Source organism: Nycticebus coucang, chromosome 15 (assembly GCF_027406575.1).
Source record: "Nycticebus coucang isolate mNycCou1 chromosome 15, mNycCou1.pri, whole genome shotgun sequence".
Lineage (NCBI taxonomy): Eukaryota > Metazoa > Chordata > Mammalia > Primates > Lorisidae > Nycticebus > Nycticebus coucang.
Window position 1 is genome coordinate 11,805,273 of NC_069794.1, and position 18,636 is coordinate 11,823,908.

Genomic DNA, 18,636 nt, shown 5'->3' on the forward strand with positions numbered 1-18,636 from the left:
TTGAATTGTCTTTGTGGAAAAATTTTCTTGAAGAGTTGCATTAATTTTTGCAATCTGTAAAACCGTTTCCTGCTGTGTCACTGAAGTCTCAAACTGCCTCCAAGACAGATGTAAACATTAAAAATTAAAGACCCCTTAATTTGAAAGACATTAAGATGAAGAACAGTTCTTTGAATACCTGAACACAATGCAGACTCTTCTGGAAGGCCCATTCTCCATGAGGCAGGGATGTCTCAGGGAGAGTGAGAAGAGCCCCCCCATCCTAATATGGGGGAGGTGGAAGAGATCACCCTATAGTCCCTTTCAGGCTAGACTGTCCATCGCTCAGAGGAGGAAGGCCAGTGAGGGCTGGTGGAAACTCCGGGACATACCTTGCCAGTTTTCCCGGCTGTCATACTGTTCTGCATTTTCATGGCTTCAATCACACAAATTTCCTGACCTTCTGCTACCTAAAAAATGGAGAGAGAATGGCTATAAGTCTTCAAAGCCTTCTAATTTTATAATAATGCTTAAGACCAAAGCTGTTAAGAAATTCTTTGTCAAATGCGTTGTAAGTTTCACCTGTAAACAGCAGCAGGGATCTCTTCATCTCTAGGGACAGCAGATAAAGGGCATTCCCTCCACCATCAAGTCCTTGTTAGAAAAAATCCTGACACTAGAGGACTGGGGACACTGGTGGTGGGGCTTCCCAGGCATCTCTAAGGCTGTCTTTGCCACTGACAGAGGTGCTGCAAAAATGGAATGTTGTCCACTTACCTGACGTGTCCAGAAGAGGCTGATCTCCAGACAACTGGGTGAGGTTGCCTGGGGCTGAGGGGGAAAGGAGAGTGACAGCTGAGGGGGACAGAGTTCCCTTTTGGGACGGTGAAAGTAGTCTAAAATGGACTGCGATGATGGCTGCACAGCTCTGAGCAGAATAAAACCACTGAATTGTGCACCTTAAAAGGCTGAATTCTATGTCAATTACATCTCAGTGAAGCTGTTACTAAAAAATGGGAGTTTCAGTCTGTACCCCTGGAGAACTCAGCATCAGGGCCTGAGGACCACAGTCCCAATCTCCAGATGACACAGGGGCTCTGACGAGGCAGTGCTCCCAGACAGCACTTTCCCACACAGGGAGTAATGTCAGGAGCTCTGCCCATTCCCCGCAGGGAGAGCAGCAGCCTCGGCCCGTGCCCTCCCTCAGGCTCCTGCTCCGACGTTTGCCTTCCATCTGAGTGAGCCAGAGGGAGCCAGGCTGAGCCAGTGTGGGCCCACTGGGGCCAAACCTGGGCTTCTGCACAGGCATCAGCTATGACTAAAAGCCACCTATTCACTTTTCTCGGCCTTGATGGGTGGATACGACGAGCTGGGCCAGATTTCTCCCTTATCTCTGTGAGCGTTTGGAATGAGAGAGTCCAACAGCCTTGTGGGGTATGAGGGACATGCTGGTGTGGGGCTCCTGGCCGCTCACACCATGATGGCTATGCCTGTCTGAGGCCAAAGAAGTACCGAGAGAATGTTCTTTCCTGAAATCCCCAGATAATCTCCAAGTCCCCCTCCGGGCCCCCCATGTGGCACAAGCTGTCTTGCTGGCAATCCGGAGTGCCTGAGCCCTGCGTGTTCTTCTCCTGTGCTGTTCAGGTGGTGGGCTGTGTTTTCCTGGCACAGAAATATAGGAAGAGAGGGGATGCCAGCGCTTCACTGCTGGCACGGAGGAGAGATGCTGCGGAAGAGCCAGGCTGGGAAGCGCTGTGCCCGCTGCCCTCTGATTCCCTTCACTTGGCATTTGCATCTGCGAAGACTGAGGCATCAGCCTGCAAGGGCGATTCTCCACAATGCAGGGGGATGAAGGAGGGACAGCACAGAGACGTCGACGGGTCAGAAGGGTCACTCCCTCACGTCAGCAGTTTAGAGCCTTTTCTCTCTTCAAAGGCAGGAAAGGACCAGGAGAGATGGGGAGGGACAGTCCCACTACAGCACACCTGCGACACAGCTCCACAAGCGCAAGCCCTGGTGCCAGGAGAGGCCTCTCAGGCTCAATCTGGACTCACTGAGGTGGACCCTGACCCAGGGACTAGGCACCGAGGCACCAGGGCCAGGGGACTTTCTAGGAAATGGTTTTGAGACGTGACAGAACAGAACAGAAATTACATTGAAAATTGAGAACCAACTCCCCACCTCAGCTCTAATCACTATTACCCTCACAGGTGGACGGACACCGCCAAGAGTACCCACATGCTCGTTTCTCATGTCCCCACCCAGCCCAGCAGGTTCTTGTGACTGGCATACCTTGCCCCCTCTGCCAGAAGGTGCACCCCCTTCTCATCCCATCAGCCACCGCACAGAATCTGCTGGTCAGACAGATGGCCCTGCTTAAGGTAGCCAGCTTCTTAATGCCAATCTTTAAGTAACTGATTAACAGTTAAATTGCAAATATGAAAAAGTAGCAAGGCCTGAAGATTTCCAATGGTCATGCCTGCAAAGTCCAGCCTGACAATGGTCCCACAGATGTGCCAAAGGGCAGCTGGAGGTCGACAAGGAGTTTATGGTGGCTCTGCTCTCACTGCCCACACTCATCTTTCCTGGCCAGCCTCTGTGTGCTTGTTAGGTGGGCAATTTGCAAAGAGGTGATGGCAGGTGACTGCAAGGGCTGGGTTCCCAATCAATCAGAAGAACAAAACCTCTACTTTTGCCAGGGACAATCAGAAGTGAGAAGTCCCAAAGTAAAAACAGTCCCTCCCTTTGGTTGAGAGACTCTGATAAATTGTTTAAAAGGACTTTAAAGAGGAGTGGCACCTGTGGCTCAACAGAGTAGGGCGCCGGCCCCATATGCTGGAGGTGGCAGGTTCAAACCCAGCCCTGACCAAAAACTACCAAAAAAAAAAAAAGTGCCTATAAGAATGCTCTCATATAATACACGATTAAAGGTATTCAATAAATATATAAATTATACTTTAAAGAAAGTATAATCCAGTGGCTCACACCTGTAATCTAGGTGCTCTGGGAGGCTAAGGTGGGAGGATCACTTGAGACCAGGAGTTCAAGACCAGCCTGAGAAAGAACAGGACTCCATCTTTACTAAAAACAGAAAAACTAGCCAGGTGTCATGGTGAATGCCTATAGTCCCAGCTACTCATGAGGCTGAAGTAGGAAGATTGTTGAACCCAGGAGTTTGAGGTTGCTGTGAGCTATGCTGATGCCACTGCCCTCTACCCAGGGTGACAGAGAAACACTCTTCCCCTCCAAAAATAGTGTGTTTGGATCCAAAGCGATCCCAGCTCCCGCCCAATCCACAGTATGGCACTGGGTCACAGAATCAGATCCCGGCCACTCCAGGTGCCTCCTCACACCTGGTCTTCCCTCTAGTTCCTCTCACTGTAACTGCTGGTCTACCTGGTGTGTTTAGCTACAAGGGGAAACCTGCTGTCCGCATCTCCCTCCCTTCACCTGGAGCAGTCTGTTTTGTGGACCATTTTTACTCACTCATCCCCAAGCTCAGCTCTTAGACATTGCTCCTTGTACCCTTTGAGACAAAGATCGTTTCTTCGACAGGATCATGTTCTACACAGAGACACATCGATCCAATCCCTACTTACTTCATGCCTTAAAAATCAAGTCAGAGAACCAAATGTGGTACAAAACATATATCAAAGAATACAGTGGGACATAAGGCACGCCTGCCTGGGCTCTGGGAGCGGCTGTCACTGGAGGGATGTGCTCCATGGACGGGGTAGGCACTGAGACAGCACCGCTCTGCTCTCCCCTCAGGACTCGGGAGCCTGCTGCCCAGCAGTGTCAGCTCTCACAGGATGCGCACACAGGGAGCTGGGCAGTGGGCCCAGCAGAGGCGACACCTTCCGGAGGGCCCCAGGTACTCGGGAGGCCAGGCATTGGGCGTGCAGTGGGGGCTGTGCAACATTCAGCCTCTGCCAGCAGCATCCCTGTGCAGCCCCACTCCACAGGATATGAGCACACACTCCTCCAACACTTTTGTGAATCGTCTGAGAAAGACTTAATGATTGTGACAGGATGTCTCCAATGTTGGGCTTACAAAATGGTCACAAGCCTCGCAAGTCTTTTTGATAAACCTAGTGGGCCTGATGTATTTCCCGGCTCCTTGTCTAATTGGTGTAAAGTTTCTAGGCCTGAATCCTGTATCTTTCATCCGGCTTATTGCGTCCTCTCCTTTGACACGGGGTCAAGGTTCACATTCACATCCGATTACCAGAGCGGCACTCATTAAGAGGGAGTCGGCCTTGCCCCAAAGTGAGTAAGCTTGAGAAAAACCTCGGCCCATTTACTCAGCAGATTCTCTCATGGTCTGTGGCCTGTCACCCAGCATTGCTCAGTGCTGAAGAGTTTCAGACATCTCCAGCTGATGATTAATTGTGAGTGATGGGAAATAAAATCCAGTAAAGCCAGCTGCTTGCCATGGTCGGCAAAATGACTTTAATGGATATAGGCTGCCAATTTTCCAGTTTTACTGGCGAGTCTTCCAAGTGTAATTAAGGGAAGTTATAAATGATATGGAAATCTATCAAGTTCCATTTATTTTCAGAGGACTCTTTCCCCAGAGACTTCTATCTTCAAGCCTATAGCATGCTTTGTTGTGCTAATGATTTAAACCACTTCTTACTTCTGATTAAAGCCCCCAATATCCTTCTACCAAGTTCTCTTCATTCCTTCCTCAAAGATTAAAAGACATAGAAGCTTCTCCCGCACATGCGCCCCCGTTGGAAAACATGTTAAGACGGGACACGTTTGGCAACATGTATCATTCAAACTGCAAACTGCCTTCGCCACTAAGAAAGCTCAAAGAAAATGCCCAAAGAAAAAAGAGAAAGGGGAAAAAAAAGATCACCCAGCATAAAAGGAAGCCCCCAAAAGTACAGACTTGAAAGCTGCACTCAATACCAGATACTCATCAGAAGGTGGTATAGCTCACTAATGTTATTTGATTTGGAATAAAAGCATGAAAATGATGGCAAAGGCCTAAAATTGGAGATGTGAAGGATGACTGCACAGTATTTCATTTCTCAATTTCATCCTTCAGAGCCACAAAATGGGGGTGATACAGTGACTGGATGAGATTTACAGTAACAGCTGTGGTCTTCCCACACAAGGGAGGCCCTTCTAATGGGCTGAGGTCTGTTTTGAACAGACGGGTAGTAACAAAACAAGGTTCCCTATTAGGAGTGTGCAGTCCTATTTCTGATAAAGAAAATGATGATGGGAGTCAGGTATCCTTCAAGACAGACCCTACCCTCTTTTGTCGTCCAAACCCAGGGCTGTTTCAAAGGCGTTATCATTGAAATATAGGCCAGAGGACGTAAACGGCATCAAGCACCCCCCTTGTAAGCCCACGCCAGCAACTGTAAAGAGTGCCGAGGAAACCGTGCCAGTGGCATATGGCTTTCTACTGTGCTAAACATTCATACAAAAGACAGGTTCATCAGTCATTGGAGTATCTGGATAAAAAATTAGCTCCTGATGGATGGTACTCTGAGCTTACCTGCTGCTAGTACATTACCAGAGAAACGCAGGTTTTGAAACCCACATGACATTAGAAACTGCAGACCATGAAATACGACACGTGCAGGAGCACACAATGTACGCCAGATTATACAAAATAATAACTAAGCTATTTAAACCCTCTGCCTAAAATTGGGCCCGCTGCAAGGAACCCTGGTCACTTCCACGCAGGCCAATTAATGCACAGCATCTGCTGTACAGAAGCAGGGCACCGAGCACTTCCGAATGATTTCGGCAATTAAAAGAAAACTGTTTCCTGCCTGTTCAGACAGCAACTGTTTCAATGCAAGAGTGAGCACCAAATCACTCCGTGCAGCTGAAAAATTAAGTCCCCTTTTTGGGAAAGAGGGGTGGGTGGGAGAGAGAATTTTTTATAGAAAAAGGAGAGCCTTCTTTTGTTGTCCTACATTCTGTGTTTTTCTGCCAAATTAGACAGAAGGCTCAGAGGGCTGACCGGCCCTGCAGTGTCCCATTCTGTGGAGCTGGGCCACCCGAAAAACCTAGATCAATGTCAGCCCTGCTGACCATGCCACAAAGTGGAAATCCTGCAATCACGTTGTTATAGACACTTCTCCTTAGGCCTGAGATGTGAAGAAAGGCAGCTCAGATTTGGGGAAAAGCACTCTGGGCACCTGATCATTGCCACCTCCTCTTTCTGAGCTGGTGAGACAGGCTGGAAAATGTGGCCTGATACTTCCCGAAGAAGAAATGTGTATGTACATCCCCACATTTTTGTATGAAACAGAGAAAAAGAGGCACTGAGGCCACAGTGTTTGAGGGAGGATGGAACTGTCACCAGACACAGGGCGGGAAGGCAGCTGAGCTCAGTGACCTGCTCTGAGCACGGCATGTGTACACGGGTGCTCAGACTGACTCCCAGGAACTGGGCAGTGGGAACTCAGGGTGGGAATGCAGAGTCACAGCCAATGTAAAACGGGTCCAGGTTTTCTTTAAATTCCTTAAAATGAAGAAAAATATTACTCCCTACTGCCTTCTAAGTTAGTGCAAAAACAGAGCCAAGGCCTATAGTTACAAAGAGAACTAGTCAAAATTGATGCCATTTACAATACCTTCAGAAATCAGCCTGGATTCTCTCTACCTTTATGAAATGTATTGGGAGTTGGTTTTTTGTTTTGGGGGGTTATTTTGGAAAAAATGCTTTATTATAGCACTTCGAAAATGCACATGGCCGGTAATCACCTTGGAATTAAAATTGAAATAAATTTGCCCATTTTTAAATTTAGTGTCCAAATCAGTTTTAGTTGTTACTAACCTGAAATGCTGTTTTAAAGGACTCAGTGAAATGAATTTTAAGAACATGTATTATTATTTGCATTTTTTATTTTTAGAAGAGAAAACATTTCAAATCTTGGTAAGGTTGACAATGGTTATCTTCAGGGCAGCGCCTGTGGTTGAAAGGAGTAAGGCACTGGCCCCACACACCAGAGGTGGCAGGTTCAAACCCAGCCCCAGCCAAAAAAAAAAAAGAGAGAGAGAAAATGATCATCTTCAAACATGTTTAAAACAAAGATAATATCACCTCTAATCCCAGTTACGTCATTCCTTGAAAAATCAAATCAAAGGCCAAGCTTGCATAAGACTCTCCTACAGTATTTAATTTCTTGATCCATAAAAATATTTTTTATCATTTATTGATAATTGTCATTAAGTTAAACTGTAAAAATTCCCATATTGTTATCTCGAACAAAAACCAACCCTAAAATTTAAAAATAAGTGTTATCTGGAAAAGATTAAAAGGCCAAATTCAGAAGAGTCATTACTTCTGAAGAAGACAGGACAGGAATTAGACTGGGGAGCAGCCACAGGGCAAGTTCATGGTCTATGTCAATTTTTATTGTTAAGTTAAAGCTGAAAGGCATGTGGTAAAGGTGAGCACACAACACAGGAGTGCTTGTTGGACAACTGTCTACAACCTTCTGTATCATGTAATACTTCATAATCTCAAAGTTTAAATATGTTAATAAACACATGAATCTGTGTATTTGAGTGTATGTTGGGAGATACAACCTGAGGTTTGGGTGAGAAACTAGCACCATGTAAATAAACTGCTTGAATAACTACTGCTATAAAATATGTACATTTAATTATTACAACTATTTTATGATTATAAATCAAAGTATCCCAAAACTGGAAACTCAAAGCAGCCAAGCAGCTCCTCTGTCAGGAAAAGCCACAATTACTGACACTGGACTGGACGAGGCACATAGGCACTAGGCCGAGGAGCACACAGCAGGGCGTCGACTCAGCCCTGTTCATCTGCAATCCTCAGAGTTTAAGGAGTTTTGCAAATCCTGTTTCTTCAAGAAATGAAAAATAAAGGTCTCTTGGCAAATTGGCCACTGCCCCAGGATGGGCTATAAGCTCGATTACACAGGCGCTTTGCAGACAAAGGGGAGGTGTGAATGCCATGTTCTGCAATGGGGTTCCTGTGTCCCATTGTCTGTTGTCACCCACCTGCTTAGAAATCCTGCCCTCTTTGAGAGCACACACAGGGGGAAAAAAATCAGGGTGAGGTGTGGTATGCAGCTACCAGTGATTACAGGTGTCCTCTTTTCCCTGGTGCACAGTCTAGTAGACTGTTTTTGCCGCCTGGCATTGTTCACCAGACCAACAATCCCAAACACCTCATTGCCCTTCTACTAACAATCAGTTCCTTTACAAGGTGAATCTTGGCCCATCAAACCAAAGTCTGTCCTGCTAATGTGTGGCAAGTAGCAGCAGCAAGAGGTACTTGGTGTCAGCCTGTTATTTTACCTGTTTCACTCATATTTAAGAGATAAACGTAAAAGGGGTATAGTTTGTGTCTCCTGTAATTTTTTGGTGTACAGGGTGCCCATAAAGTTAGTGTGCAATTTAAAATAGTGTCCAGTTTTATGGACTTTATGTCCACCCTGTATTTAATAAGATGAATATTTCTGAAGCAAATCCAAGATGACTGTAGAATCCAAACACATCTTGAAAGAATCTTAATTAAAGGCAATATTAAAATATCTCCCTGGGTTGTGTCTTTTTGTTTAGTTTCTGGTATCAAAAGGCTAACAGATGTGCTCATAGACTATTTTATACTTCAAAGCCAAAATGAAAATTGTGTGACAAATTCAGTAGCTGTTAAGTCTAATGTTAGTACCTGGGAAGAAGAATGTGTTCTACTGCTATTCTGAAAGAACATATATTTTTAATATTTCTATTTGAAGACTATCATAAAGACAGAAGTTAAAAAATTAAAATAAGTCATAGAAATGCAAACTTTGTAGGAGTCCTCCCAGTTTATGATGGTGTTTTATATAGAGAAAAATAGGTACGGTTCAAACTGAAATGAAAATCAGTTACTGCAAAAACATTTTTAGAAGGCATACTAAAAAAAGGATGTAGAAAAGACATGCTTAATACATCCTATCAATTGTTTTCTGAATTAAATTTGTGATTCTTCATTTTAAAAATCCACTCTTACTTTGTTCTTTACTGACTTGTTTGCTTATATGTATTTTATTATTAACATCTTCTTTGCACATATTATACAATCATTTAAAAATTTATTTTACTCACAATTAATGTTAAATAGTATATAATAGACCCTGAAACAGTATTGGGAACTTTTGCCATGTAAGCTAAAAAAGCATGCAGAAAAAAGCACAGCTTCTGAGCGCAGAGAGGGACCGGGTTTCAAATGAAGCAGCTTACAGAGCTCGACAAGCTCCATGAGTAGATTTATTACTTCTCGACAGCCACCCCAAATCTCTTCTTTCTGAAGTTTTTAAAATTCTGTTCTAATTGTTTACTTCACAAAACTTATTTTTTATGATTTATTAGACTGGTGGAACTTACTATTGCCAGGCCTGTCATACTAAGATTTGTCAAGTTTTACTTCAGCTAAACATAAAAATTACAGATTACTGGAAAAAAAGAACATTTCAGAGAAAAACAGAAAACTTGTAAGGCTCGTAGCTGTTTTCAGGACCTTGTTTTCCTTGAAGTACACGGAGATGACGGACTCCATTATCTTCCCACTGATAAAAGAGGAACACCGCTCAACCATTGTTATTGCTGAGAAAAACAACACGTCCCGCAGCGTTAAAATAATTTAAAACTGCAAAACTTAAAAGCCACAAGTAGTATTTTCTTAAAATGGCCTGAAGTTAAGTGCTGTGCCTTTGGTCCAAGGAAAGTTTCTTGTGTTTTAATTACACGAGGCAGAATTTAACTATGGGAATTGTTACAAAAGCCAGCAATGAAACTCCTCATCCTGCACTTGGTTTCAGTATCAGTGCTTTGGGACATTTTCCCAAGTAGTAATTCAAGAGAAAACACTGTTTTATCAAAACACAATGGCACAGAATATGAAAGGAATTCTGTGACGACCAAAAAAGACAAATAGAAGACAGCGTGGGCCCACCTGGGCAGCCTTACTTACAAAAACCCACGTGCACACAGCATTTGTAAGAGGAAGGAGAGCTCCGGGATGTGCCAGTTCACTGGGCATGCCCCTACCATGTACTCTGCTTTAAAGGAATACATAAATACAGTCCCTATGGCTCTGCAGTAACATTTTTAACAATTAGTTCTCCAATTAAACCACCCTGAGTACCCACATTTAATTTTTGGTGGGTGTTTTCAATATCTGGGCTCCCCCAATGAACCGAGGACTAAAATCACATTGTTCCTCCTTTCCCACGCTAAATTATTAACCAGGAAATGGAAAGTACAAAGGCCAAACCCGTTTGGTATGTGGAAAAGCAGGACCAGGAGACGGCAGCTGTGTAGCAGGACAAGGCCACGCAGCTCTGGCCTTCAGCAGCCTCTGTGAGGGACGCCAGGCACGTGGGGCTCCAAGTGCAACATCAGCCCTCCTGTCCCTACCCTCCACCCCCCGCTTAGATTTGTACTCAGGTGTAAGGGTTTAAGGAAAAGCATTTATTAAAAAAAAAAAAAAACAACAACACAGCAGTGATTTTATAATTAAAGCCACACAAGACTGAGAAGCTCAGGCTGGCAGTATACAAACTATGTGGCTTCCAGACGAGTAAAAAACAAGCCCCTTAGATTGTTTACCAACCTAAGGCAGTCCTAGTCACTAAAAGATCCTGCTGACTGTGGCTAGTTCATATGTTACTGTGTGATTCTTAATGTCAAGGCCGAGGGGCAGCCTAATCCTGTAGAAGGAACAGATACAAGGCCAATCCTGCCCCATATTCAACACACACACAGAGACAGCTCTCATGTGCTACCCTCCCAAATCCCGAGTGCTAACTCGAGTATTAGACAATTGTAATAAGTACCTTCTTCCAGGAATATCATTGCTTTCAAAATAAACATAACAATTCATAACTAGTCTCTTTTTTTTTTTTTTTTTTGTAGAGACAGAGTCTCACTTTATGGCCCTCGGTAGAGTGCCGTGGCCTCACACAGCTCACAGCAACCTCCAACTCCTGGGCTTAAGCGATTCTCTTGCCTCAGCCTCCCGAGCAGCTGGGACCACAGGTACTCGCCACAATTCCCGGCTATTTTTTGGTTGCAGTTTGGCCGGGGCCGGGCATAACTAGTCTCTTTTATGCTTTTCTGGAAAAGCTAGTAATTGTATTTCTATATCATCAGGTAAAGTAACTGTTAAGTCAGTTTTCTAAATTCACATATCAATTTCAGAACTGTTTACACAACTAAAACGGATCATGTTTTCTTAACATTCATTTATCATAAATACTCCTCCAGAAGCCACTGTCAATTACACGATTCTCTCTCAATGCTAAGAGGATATTTTACCTTTATTAAAGAAATCAGGAAGCATTTCTAATATGACCTTCCCAGGGGAGTACATAAAGCCCAAAGACGTAACTGAGCTGCAACTGGGAATCGCCATGTGTATCTAGGAAAGACCATTGTGCATGGCTGCTGTGTTCCTGCCCATAACTCAACACGCCAGTACTCAAGCACCCTTAGCAATCTTCTGATTGTGCCTTCAGTTGTTTTCTTTTCATTTTCCTGCTTATCAATAGAGATTTCTATCCATGCTCTAAGAAAATGCATGCATCCTACAAATTCATCCATAGCAAGTTATCTTGAGACTGAACACATGAGGAATATCAACATAGCTTTGATTTATGCTTTAATGTCATAAGATCAAGATGAAAAACTTCAAACTGTGATCCTAAATTATATTTATCAAGTTGGGGGAGTACTCTGGTACTGCCCAGATTATAGAATTACCCTTTCCTTAAAACTCTCTTCCCCAATTAGACATTTATTCCAAAAATCATGCAAAAAGTTCCTCCATGGAAGGCTGTTCCTTGGCATGAGTTCTTCAAGGATGCTTCAAGCACACAGTACTAGAAAGATAATAGCAATTTTAAGTAAAACATTTCCCTGAACACTGAATTTGCAATATCAGAATGAATCTAGCCTTCCTTCTCTTCTAGTCCCAGCTCATTTAGGAGGAGAGGTGCCCAAATATTTACTAATCTAATCCAAAGTGAAACAAGCATACAAAGAATGATGAGCCAAACAGATTCTGCTCTTTTGTGGGAGTCATGGGACTCAAGAAAGCAGCGCAAAGAGTGTGATGGTGCTGTTGGCCCTCGTTCTGGACAGAAGTGAGAAGCCAGCATGTTCCACTGAGACGACACAGCCCCTTACCATGTCGCCGGGCTTGACAGAGACCGCTACCACCAGTCCAGGCATTGGGGAACGCAGAATGCTGCTCGTGTCCTCAGCCACTTTTTCCAGCATAAATTTGTTCAATTCTGCAGCGAGTTTGGTTAAGACACGCACCTTATACTTAGGGAAAACAAAACAAAACAAAATCATAAATGACTTTAAATGACGAACTCTTCCTCAAAAGTAGCATCCATTCAAAATGTTTTTAGCTTTTAACAATAACGCCCTTAAAGGTCATATAGTTTTTAATTATTGTACACAACATCTAAATATATTTGTTTCGGGCACATTTTGTGAGCTGTTTATTTTAGAGATTTTTTGAAACAAGAACTATTCTGATTATTAACTAATGTTAAATAATCATCATCCTATATCTTTAAAGAAATCATTTCAAAACTTTATAAAGGAAGCAGTGAGAATTTTACTTGTATTCCCTTCATTGCTTTTAAAACTTAACCCAGTGAAGGCAAATCCCAGGAGCTGGGTGAGCCAGCGGGATAAAGGCAGTGACTCTGTGAACACTTGCCAGTAGATGGCAGCAGATTGCTGTCACAGACTCCCCACACCCCTCCTGAGAGCTGCTGTTCCCTGGTATCAATAAGTTAAGACAAAGGGGTTCAGTGTTCATTTTGGGCAAAACATAAAATTTAATTTTTTCAGTGATATAAAATATTGTATTTATGACAGAAAGGGTTAGCTTTCCTTTCTAGGCACATTATGCAGTCTGATGTGACAAGATGGTTAGGACGGATGAAAATGAAGTATTTACAAGGAAGCCCTCTGCACGGAAAGACAATAACATCCCGATTTTACAAGCATTGAGAGAAAACGGTATTTATAGGCAAGTATTTTTGTGGCACCTTCTGTAGGTGACCCTCAAAAAATTAGGGACACATTCAAGGCAGTTCAGTGAAACTGAGCATTTCTTTCTTTCTTTGTTTCTTTCTTTCTTTTTTGGAAACAGAACATTTCTAATAAAGAGAATTCCTGCCATCTCTGTGAGTTAAATCTATGAGGCACAATTTGGTCTATCCAAACAGAAACAAGATAGAATGGTTTGAGGAAGTGTGGATGGGTGAAGTTGGAACCACCACCTGAAGATCTCTGGATCCCTACCAGGCCAAATTTCTTTTGGATAAGAAAAAACAGCCGCTCCATTTTGTTCAGGAAGAGCTGCTGTAACTCAAAGCCTCCTGTGGGCATCATGGTGGCAGGGATGCAAAAACAAAACATAATTCCCCCTCTCATTCCCTCCTGGACCGTGCAATCTGTAAGCCAGCTCTTCACAGGGCCTATTGAAAAGGAGTGGGGGAGGGTCCCAAGGAAGCACTTTGATGGCCTGGGTTCCAAGTGGATTTGCGACACTGTGACAGGTTGAATAATAACATCTCATGCATGTTTCTTTACTCCTGAGTGTGTGTTTTGCAATCAAGACATACAAGTGGCTGCCAGCTTCTGAAGGATATGATCCTTAAGTGAAATTACAGAGCAAATAAAAGCTTTTTGCTCCTATTAAAATTCATCTGAGTCATAAGTGGCGACAGAAAACGAGGAGAGTGCAGGCTGCTGTCAGTCTAATAAACATTCTGGGCAGAGAAGATTTGTCAGCCATGAATTGTATCTCAAAGTCCTTCATTAAATCAATGGGGGAAGGAGGGGACAGGGGAGAATATAATTGGACCAAATTGCACAGTTTTAGTATCTGCGCTCTGTCTGAGAAAAGGAAAACCCACATCACTTGAGGCATCAGAGTCAACAAAAAAGTTACTTTCCAGGTGGCGTCACCCTGGGCTGGTCAGCACTGTGCTGCAGATCTGTTTTTTCTCGTGTTTTGTACAATTCCACTTCATAACATAAGCCCTAAATTTAGGGAAAGTATCTTTATGCACTGAGAAGACTATGGTTTACCACATTTCACTACGCTGGACACAGCAGAAAACTAATTTCAGACAAACAAGCCTGCATACAGATAAAGTGCTAAGATTCTGCTTAGCTCCATTTCTCCCCAGAAATTACAAGATCCTAACTAAAACGGGATCCTTTTACTATTTTTATAATTTTCCTATCTTTTGATTCCTTTTCCCTGTAGGACTCCTGCTTTGCTTGGAAAGAGATGTAAAGGAGTCACAAGACTCAATGCCTTTAGATGCAGTCTTTGTTATTGATGAGATGTTCCTTTTCCTTTTGTATTTGTTTATTGTTCTTAAATCTGTTTGGGGGATAAGCGACTTATTGTAATCCCAAGCAAAAAATAACAACAGAGTAAACTCCTCTGGAGAGACCTTGTTGCAAACAGTTGGCTTAGAAATGACCTTTCTGAAATAAAAAGAGGAGGCAGAGAGAGGTTCTCCTTTTAAGATTACCTTTGATGTTGTCCTGACCCCTTCAGCATACCGCACAAACACGCCTTCTTAAAACAACCTCTTGGCTTGCCCGTGCTGTGGCTCACGGGGGCGCGTGCCGGGATGTGGCCCAAGCGGGGTGCAGCATGGGGGCCCATCAGAATGAATTGCCTGGTGAGAACCGTCAAAGCTTTTTGATGCTCCAGAAAAGAAGTCATTTAAGAATGTACACCAGGGCTTTCAGAGCTTATGATCAAAACTGCTATTTATTGCTTCTCTGAATTCTTTGGGGGCACAAGGGCAGCCAACTAGCAGAGATCCCAGGAAAGCACCCCTACTACGGTGACAAGGTCCAAGTTTACTTTCACGATGGGCATTTAAATATTCTTCATGGGTTGTGCAAACTCCCCTGGAGAATTCTGATTTTAAGCATTGTTATTGTTATTTTCAAGCAGATAAACCAAGAAGTTAATGTTTTGGAGGCAAGGGTCCAAGATTTGAATGGCTAGTTGACAGTACAGAGTGGCATGATTCCAGAAGCCAGAAGGTTTCGCCCTACTTAGAAATCAGGAGAAGCTTCAGCTTGAGTAATAAGAAGCTGCCTGTCGGTGAGACTCTGCTGCCAGGAAGCTGGAAGTTGATTAGCCCTGGGTTGGTCAGAACCACGCTGCTGGATTTAGGAAGTGCTCTCCAAACCACAGTTGAATGAATAAAAAGTTCTTGAAAAACCCCTCCCTGTGTAAGCTGGAGCAGAGAACAGGTGCTCTCTGGGTTTGGCCCAGGCATGGAAATCAACAGTGGGAGGGAACAAGGTGTTATCTAATGACCCCATTATGGTAAAGGCTAGAGCTCAGGTCTCTAAGCAAATTAATTTTATAGTGTCTACAATGTGAATCCATGCCTAACAAGAAAATTTCTTCCAGAAGTTTAAAAGAAAGAAAAGTAATCACAGCAGACATGAAAAGATCAGGAAGAAAGCCACAAGAGACGAATGATTAAAGGAACGCCAGTGGGACTGCTTTTAAAATTAACACATAGCTCTTATGTGGGACCTGATGGAGGAGGAGTGAGTGCGGCAGTTGGGAGACAAAGGGGAGGCCAGTTGTGGTTTAGGAGAGATGGGTGCTTTTTAACTGGTTAAAAAGTTAATAAAAACATCCTGCAGGTGGGCAGCCCACAGCTCGGCACCCCAGAGAGGGTGAAGAATCATCTTCTATGAGACCTCCTTCTCTCGGGTGGGTACACAAAACACCATCCTGCAAGCTCCAGCCCCCATGTGCTAACCCACCACTGTGATTCCCAGGTCCGTGGCTGCACACAAGGTGGGTACTTGCAGTATGCTTACAGACATTTGCAGTTGTGATTTCAGAGCCTCTGGAGTGGTTCCTCTTCCCACGGGCTCAGCTCATTTCTAAGTCTTTCTTCAATGACAATTAGGAAACGTACAGCATATAAATGACCAATCGTGAATGTTTCTTCATGTCAACTGTTGGCCATCTGACCACAGTCCAGGACACCAAGTCCAGGACAAAGGCTGATCCTTGAATATAAATTTTTACATTGGTTATCTCAACATCCTGAAGTACTGGCCAAACAGTGTACGTGCGCTCAGTAAGTAAGGGCGGTGGCAGACACATTGCTTTAACGGTAAGGATCTCCTCCCATTCCAGGTTGGATGCCCTCTGGCCCCAGAGGTCTTGAACATTCAGCGGTCTCTTCATTCCCACGGTGTGGCAGTGAGAACTAATACTCAAAAAATTCCCTACCTGTCTCCTTTCCTGACTCAGAGCTACAGAAAAACTGTCAACCTGTTTAAAGTGACAGAAATGATAAGCTGCACAATGTATTTTTAAAAACATCTGCATAGCAGAAAAGCAGAGAAAAAAGAAATATAAACGAAAACACTTCAGTAAAATGACAACTGTAATTCAACTACGTTTTCCTCTCCTAAGTTCTCTGTGGGGGAGACACTGCTATCCCCTGAGGAAAAAGACAGCAAGGTTCAAAGCTGTGCAAAATACACTCCCCTCCCCCTGCTTCCTCAGAGGGCCTGACAGCCTGATATCCTAAAACAACAACAAAAGACCAAAGACATCCAAGAAACAGTACTAAGATCATACAGAATTGGAGCCTGCGGATGTCCTTCTGGAGGTACAACCCAGGCGAAGAAGGTGCCATAAACAGGCAGCAGCTAAAGTGCAGCGAGCCACAGCCTCCTGCCGCTGCAGTGGCTGGAGCAGCCGGTCCCCAGAAAGCTGTGACAACTCCATCAGCGCAGTCTCAAGGTAGCTGTCAATCAGGACGCATCATTTAATCCAACAGCACTCAGAGGACTTTCTCCTACAACCCACATGACAGCATATCTACAGCTCTATTTATATCAGCGCCCAGTTGTGTTTACAATGTTGTTGTAATTAGAAAAGAGGCAACAGGCAGCAATATTATCGAGATTTCCATTTTGCAGTATTGCCCTGCAAAGTGTGATCTTGCTTCTCAGAGTCATGTTAAATGACAAAAGGCTATTTTCTTCAATCTCCCAGCACAGACAGCACTTCATTTGCAGCTATCTATAATTAGATTAATGGTGTAGTGCTGTACAAAGCAGGCCCACTTCACATCAGATAGCATATGAATTAGGACAAACACTTATTTCAATTCCAGGCAGAGAAAGAATGACTGGGGTATTTAGCATACCCTTTATGGTGGAATGAGATGTTAATTGTGTACCATTACCTCTAAACTGCTTGCTTGTTGTATAAATCACTGTGCTAATTGATGCAGAGATAGAAATGTAGCCACAGGCAAGAAAGCAAAGGAATGAGAGCTGAAGATGGTGGGTAAAGGATTATCGAGTGAAACCATATGGAGATGAGGTTCCTTTGAAACATTTCCTTCCTGCCCAAGAGCAGAGTCTCAGCACAACTCTGGTTCTAAGGGTAAAAAATTTAATTTTTTATATATATTTTTTAAAAACACAAATTACTTTTAAAAGTCCTGGCAGCCAGAAATCCAAATTATAGGTAGGTGGAATTAATCTGAATATACATTTATAAAAACATAGAATGTGTAGTTTTTAGGCAGAGTCCTTATCTGGGTTTTTGGCTTATGGGTTAATAAGTAACACTTGTCAACTACCTGAAGCAGATGTTTCTGACTCATCCACAGGGCAAAAATAAATTCTTTCCCAAGACTTGAAGCTGTTGTTTTAGATTTAAATATATATATATATATACACATACTGATTTAGATTTGTTATAGATTGATTAAGTAGAAACACTCAGGATGGCAATCTCACAGAACAGAATCATTTGCATCTGCTGCTGAAACAATGGTGAATTTAGCACCATTACCAAAACACCAAAATTTGACTCTTTCAGTTGATTTCATACAGATAGGAAGTAAACAGGAGATTGTTTCGTTGTTTTTCTAAAACTACCAAAAAAATAAACAAAAGCATGTAATAATTTAAAAACTTCAGTTTTTTTTGAATCGCAAAATGCTATTCTTCTTTTTAAAACGTCCTATTCTGCCTTTAATAGCTCTCATTAGGGTGAAAATGAGTGTCTTAAAAGCATAAATAGAGAAACCAAATGCTATACCCCACAAGTCAAACCATTAGTGACCACAGATAAACATACCCATGGGAAGTTCATAAATCAAGTGCGCGTGTCCCATCTTACGTGTTCACAATATTTTTAATAGCAAGGCAACGCTGGGCAGCGCCTGTGGCTCAAGGAGTAGGGCGCTGGTCCCATATGCTGGAGGCGGCAGGTTCAAACCCAGCCCTGGCCAAAAACCACAAAAAAAAAAAAAAAAAAAAAGCAAGGCAACGCTAAGGTGCAAATTACTGCCGTGCACTTTTTCACAAATTCAGCTGCGTAGTAATTAGCACTGTTATAACAAAATTTTACACGGAGAACAAATGCAGTAGGTCAGTTAACAGTTCAAATTCTCAACTTGACGGTAACAGTTAGCATATCATCTATTGCAAGTGCTCATCTGATAAATACGACCAACAGCTTAGCTTTGTGAAATACGAACGCCATGTTACCTTGCAAGAAAATAAAGCAAAGTTCCCACAGCTTAGGGTGCCTGGTTCAAGTTATCACCA

The 18,636-nt window shown here is 43.2% G+C and overlaps 1 protein-coding gene across 3 annotated transcripts in view; it reads right to left on the minus strand.

Annotated features, from left to right (window-relative positions):
- PCCA (propionyl-CoA carboxylase subunit alpha) overlaps positions 1 to 18,636 on the minus strand; it is a 396,610-nt gene that overhangs the window by 2,340 nt on the left and 375,634 nt on the right. The window contains exons 22-23 of one of the 3 annotated variants that reach the window (XM_053563972.1): positions 12,163 to 12,303; positions 372 to 449 (exon numbers count right to left, since the gene is read on the minus strand). In XM_053563972.1, the coding sequence (XP_053419947.1) occupies positions 372 to 449; positions 12,163 to 12,303 (219 nt within the window). Of the gene's footprint in view, positions 1 to 371; positions 450 to 11,089; positions 11,856 to 12,162; positions 12,304 to 18,636 lie in introns of those variants that run through there. The other 2 variants (XM_053563973.1, XM_053563974.1) reach the window with 2 other exon arrangements.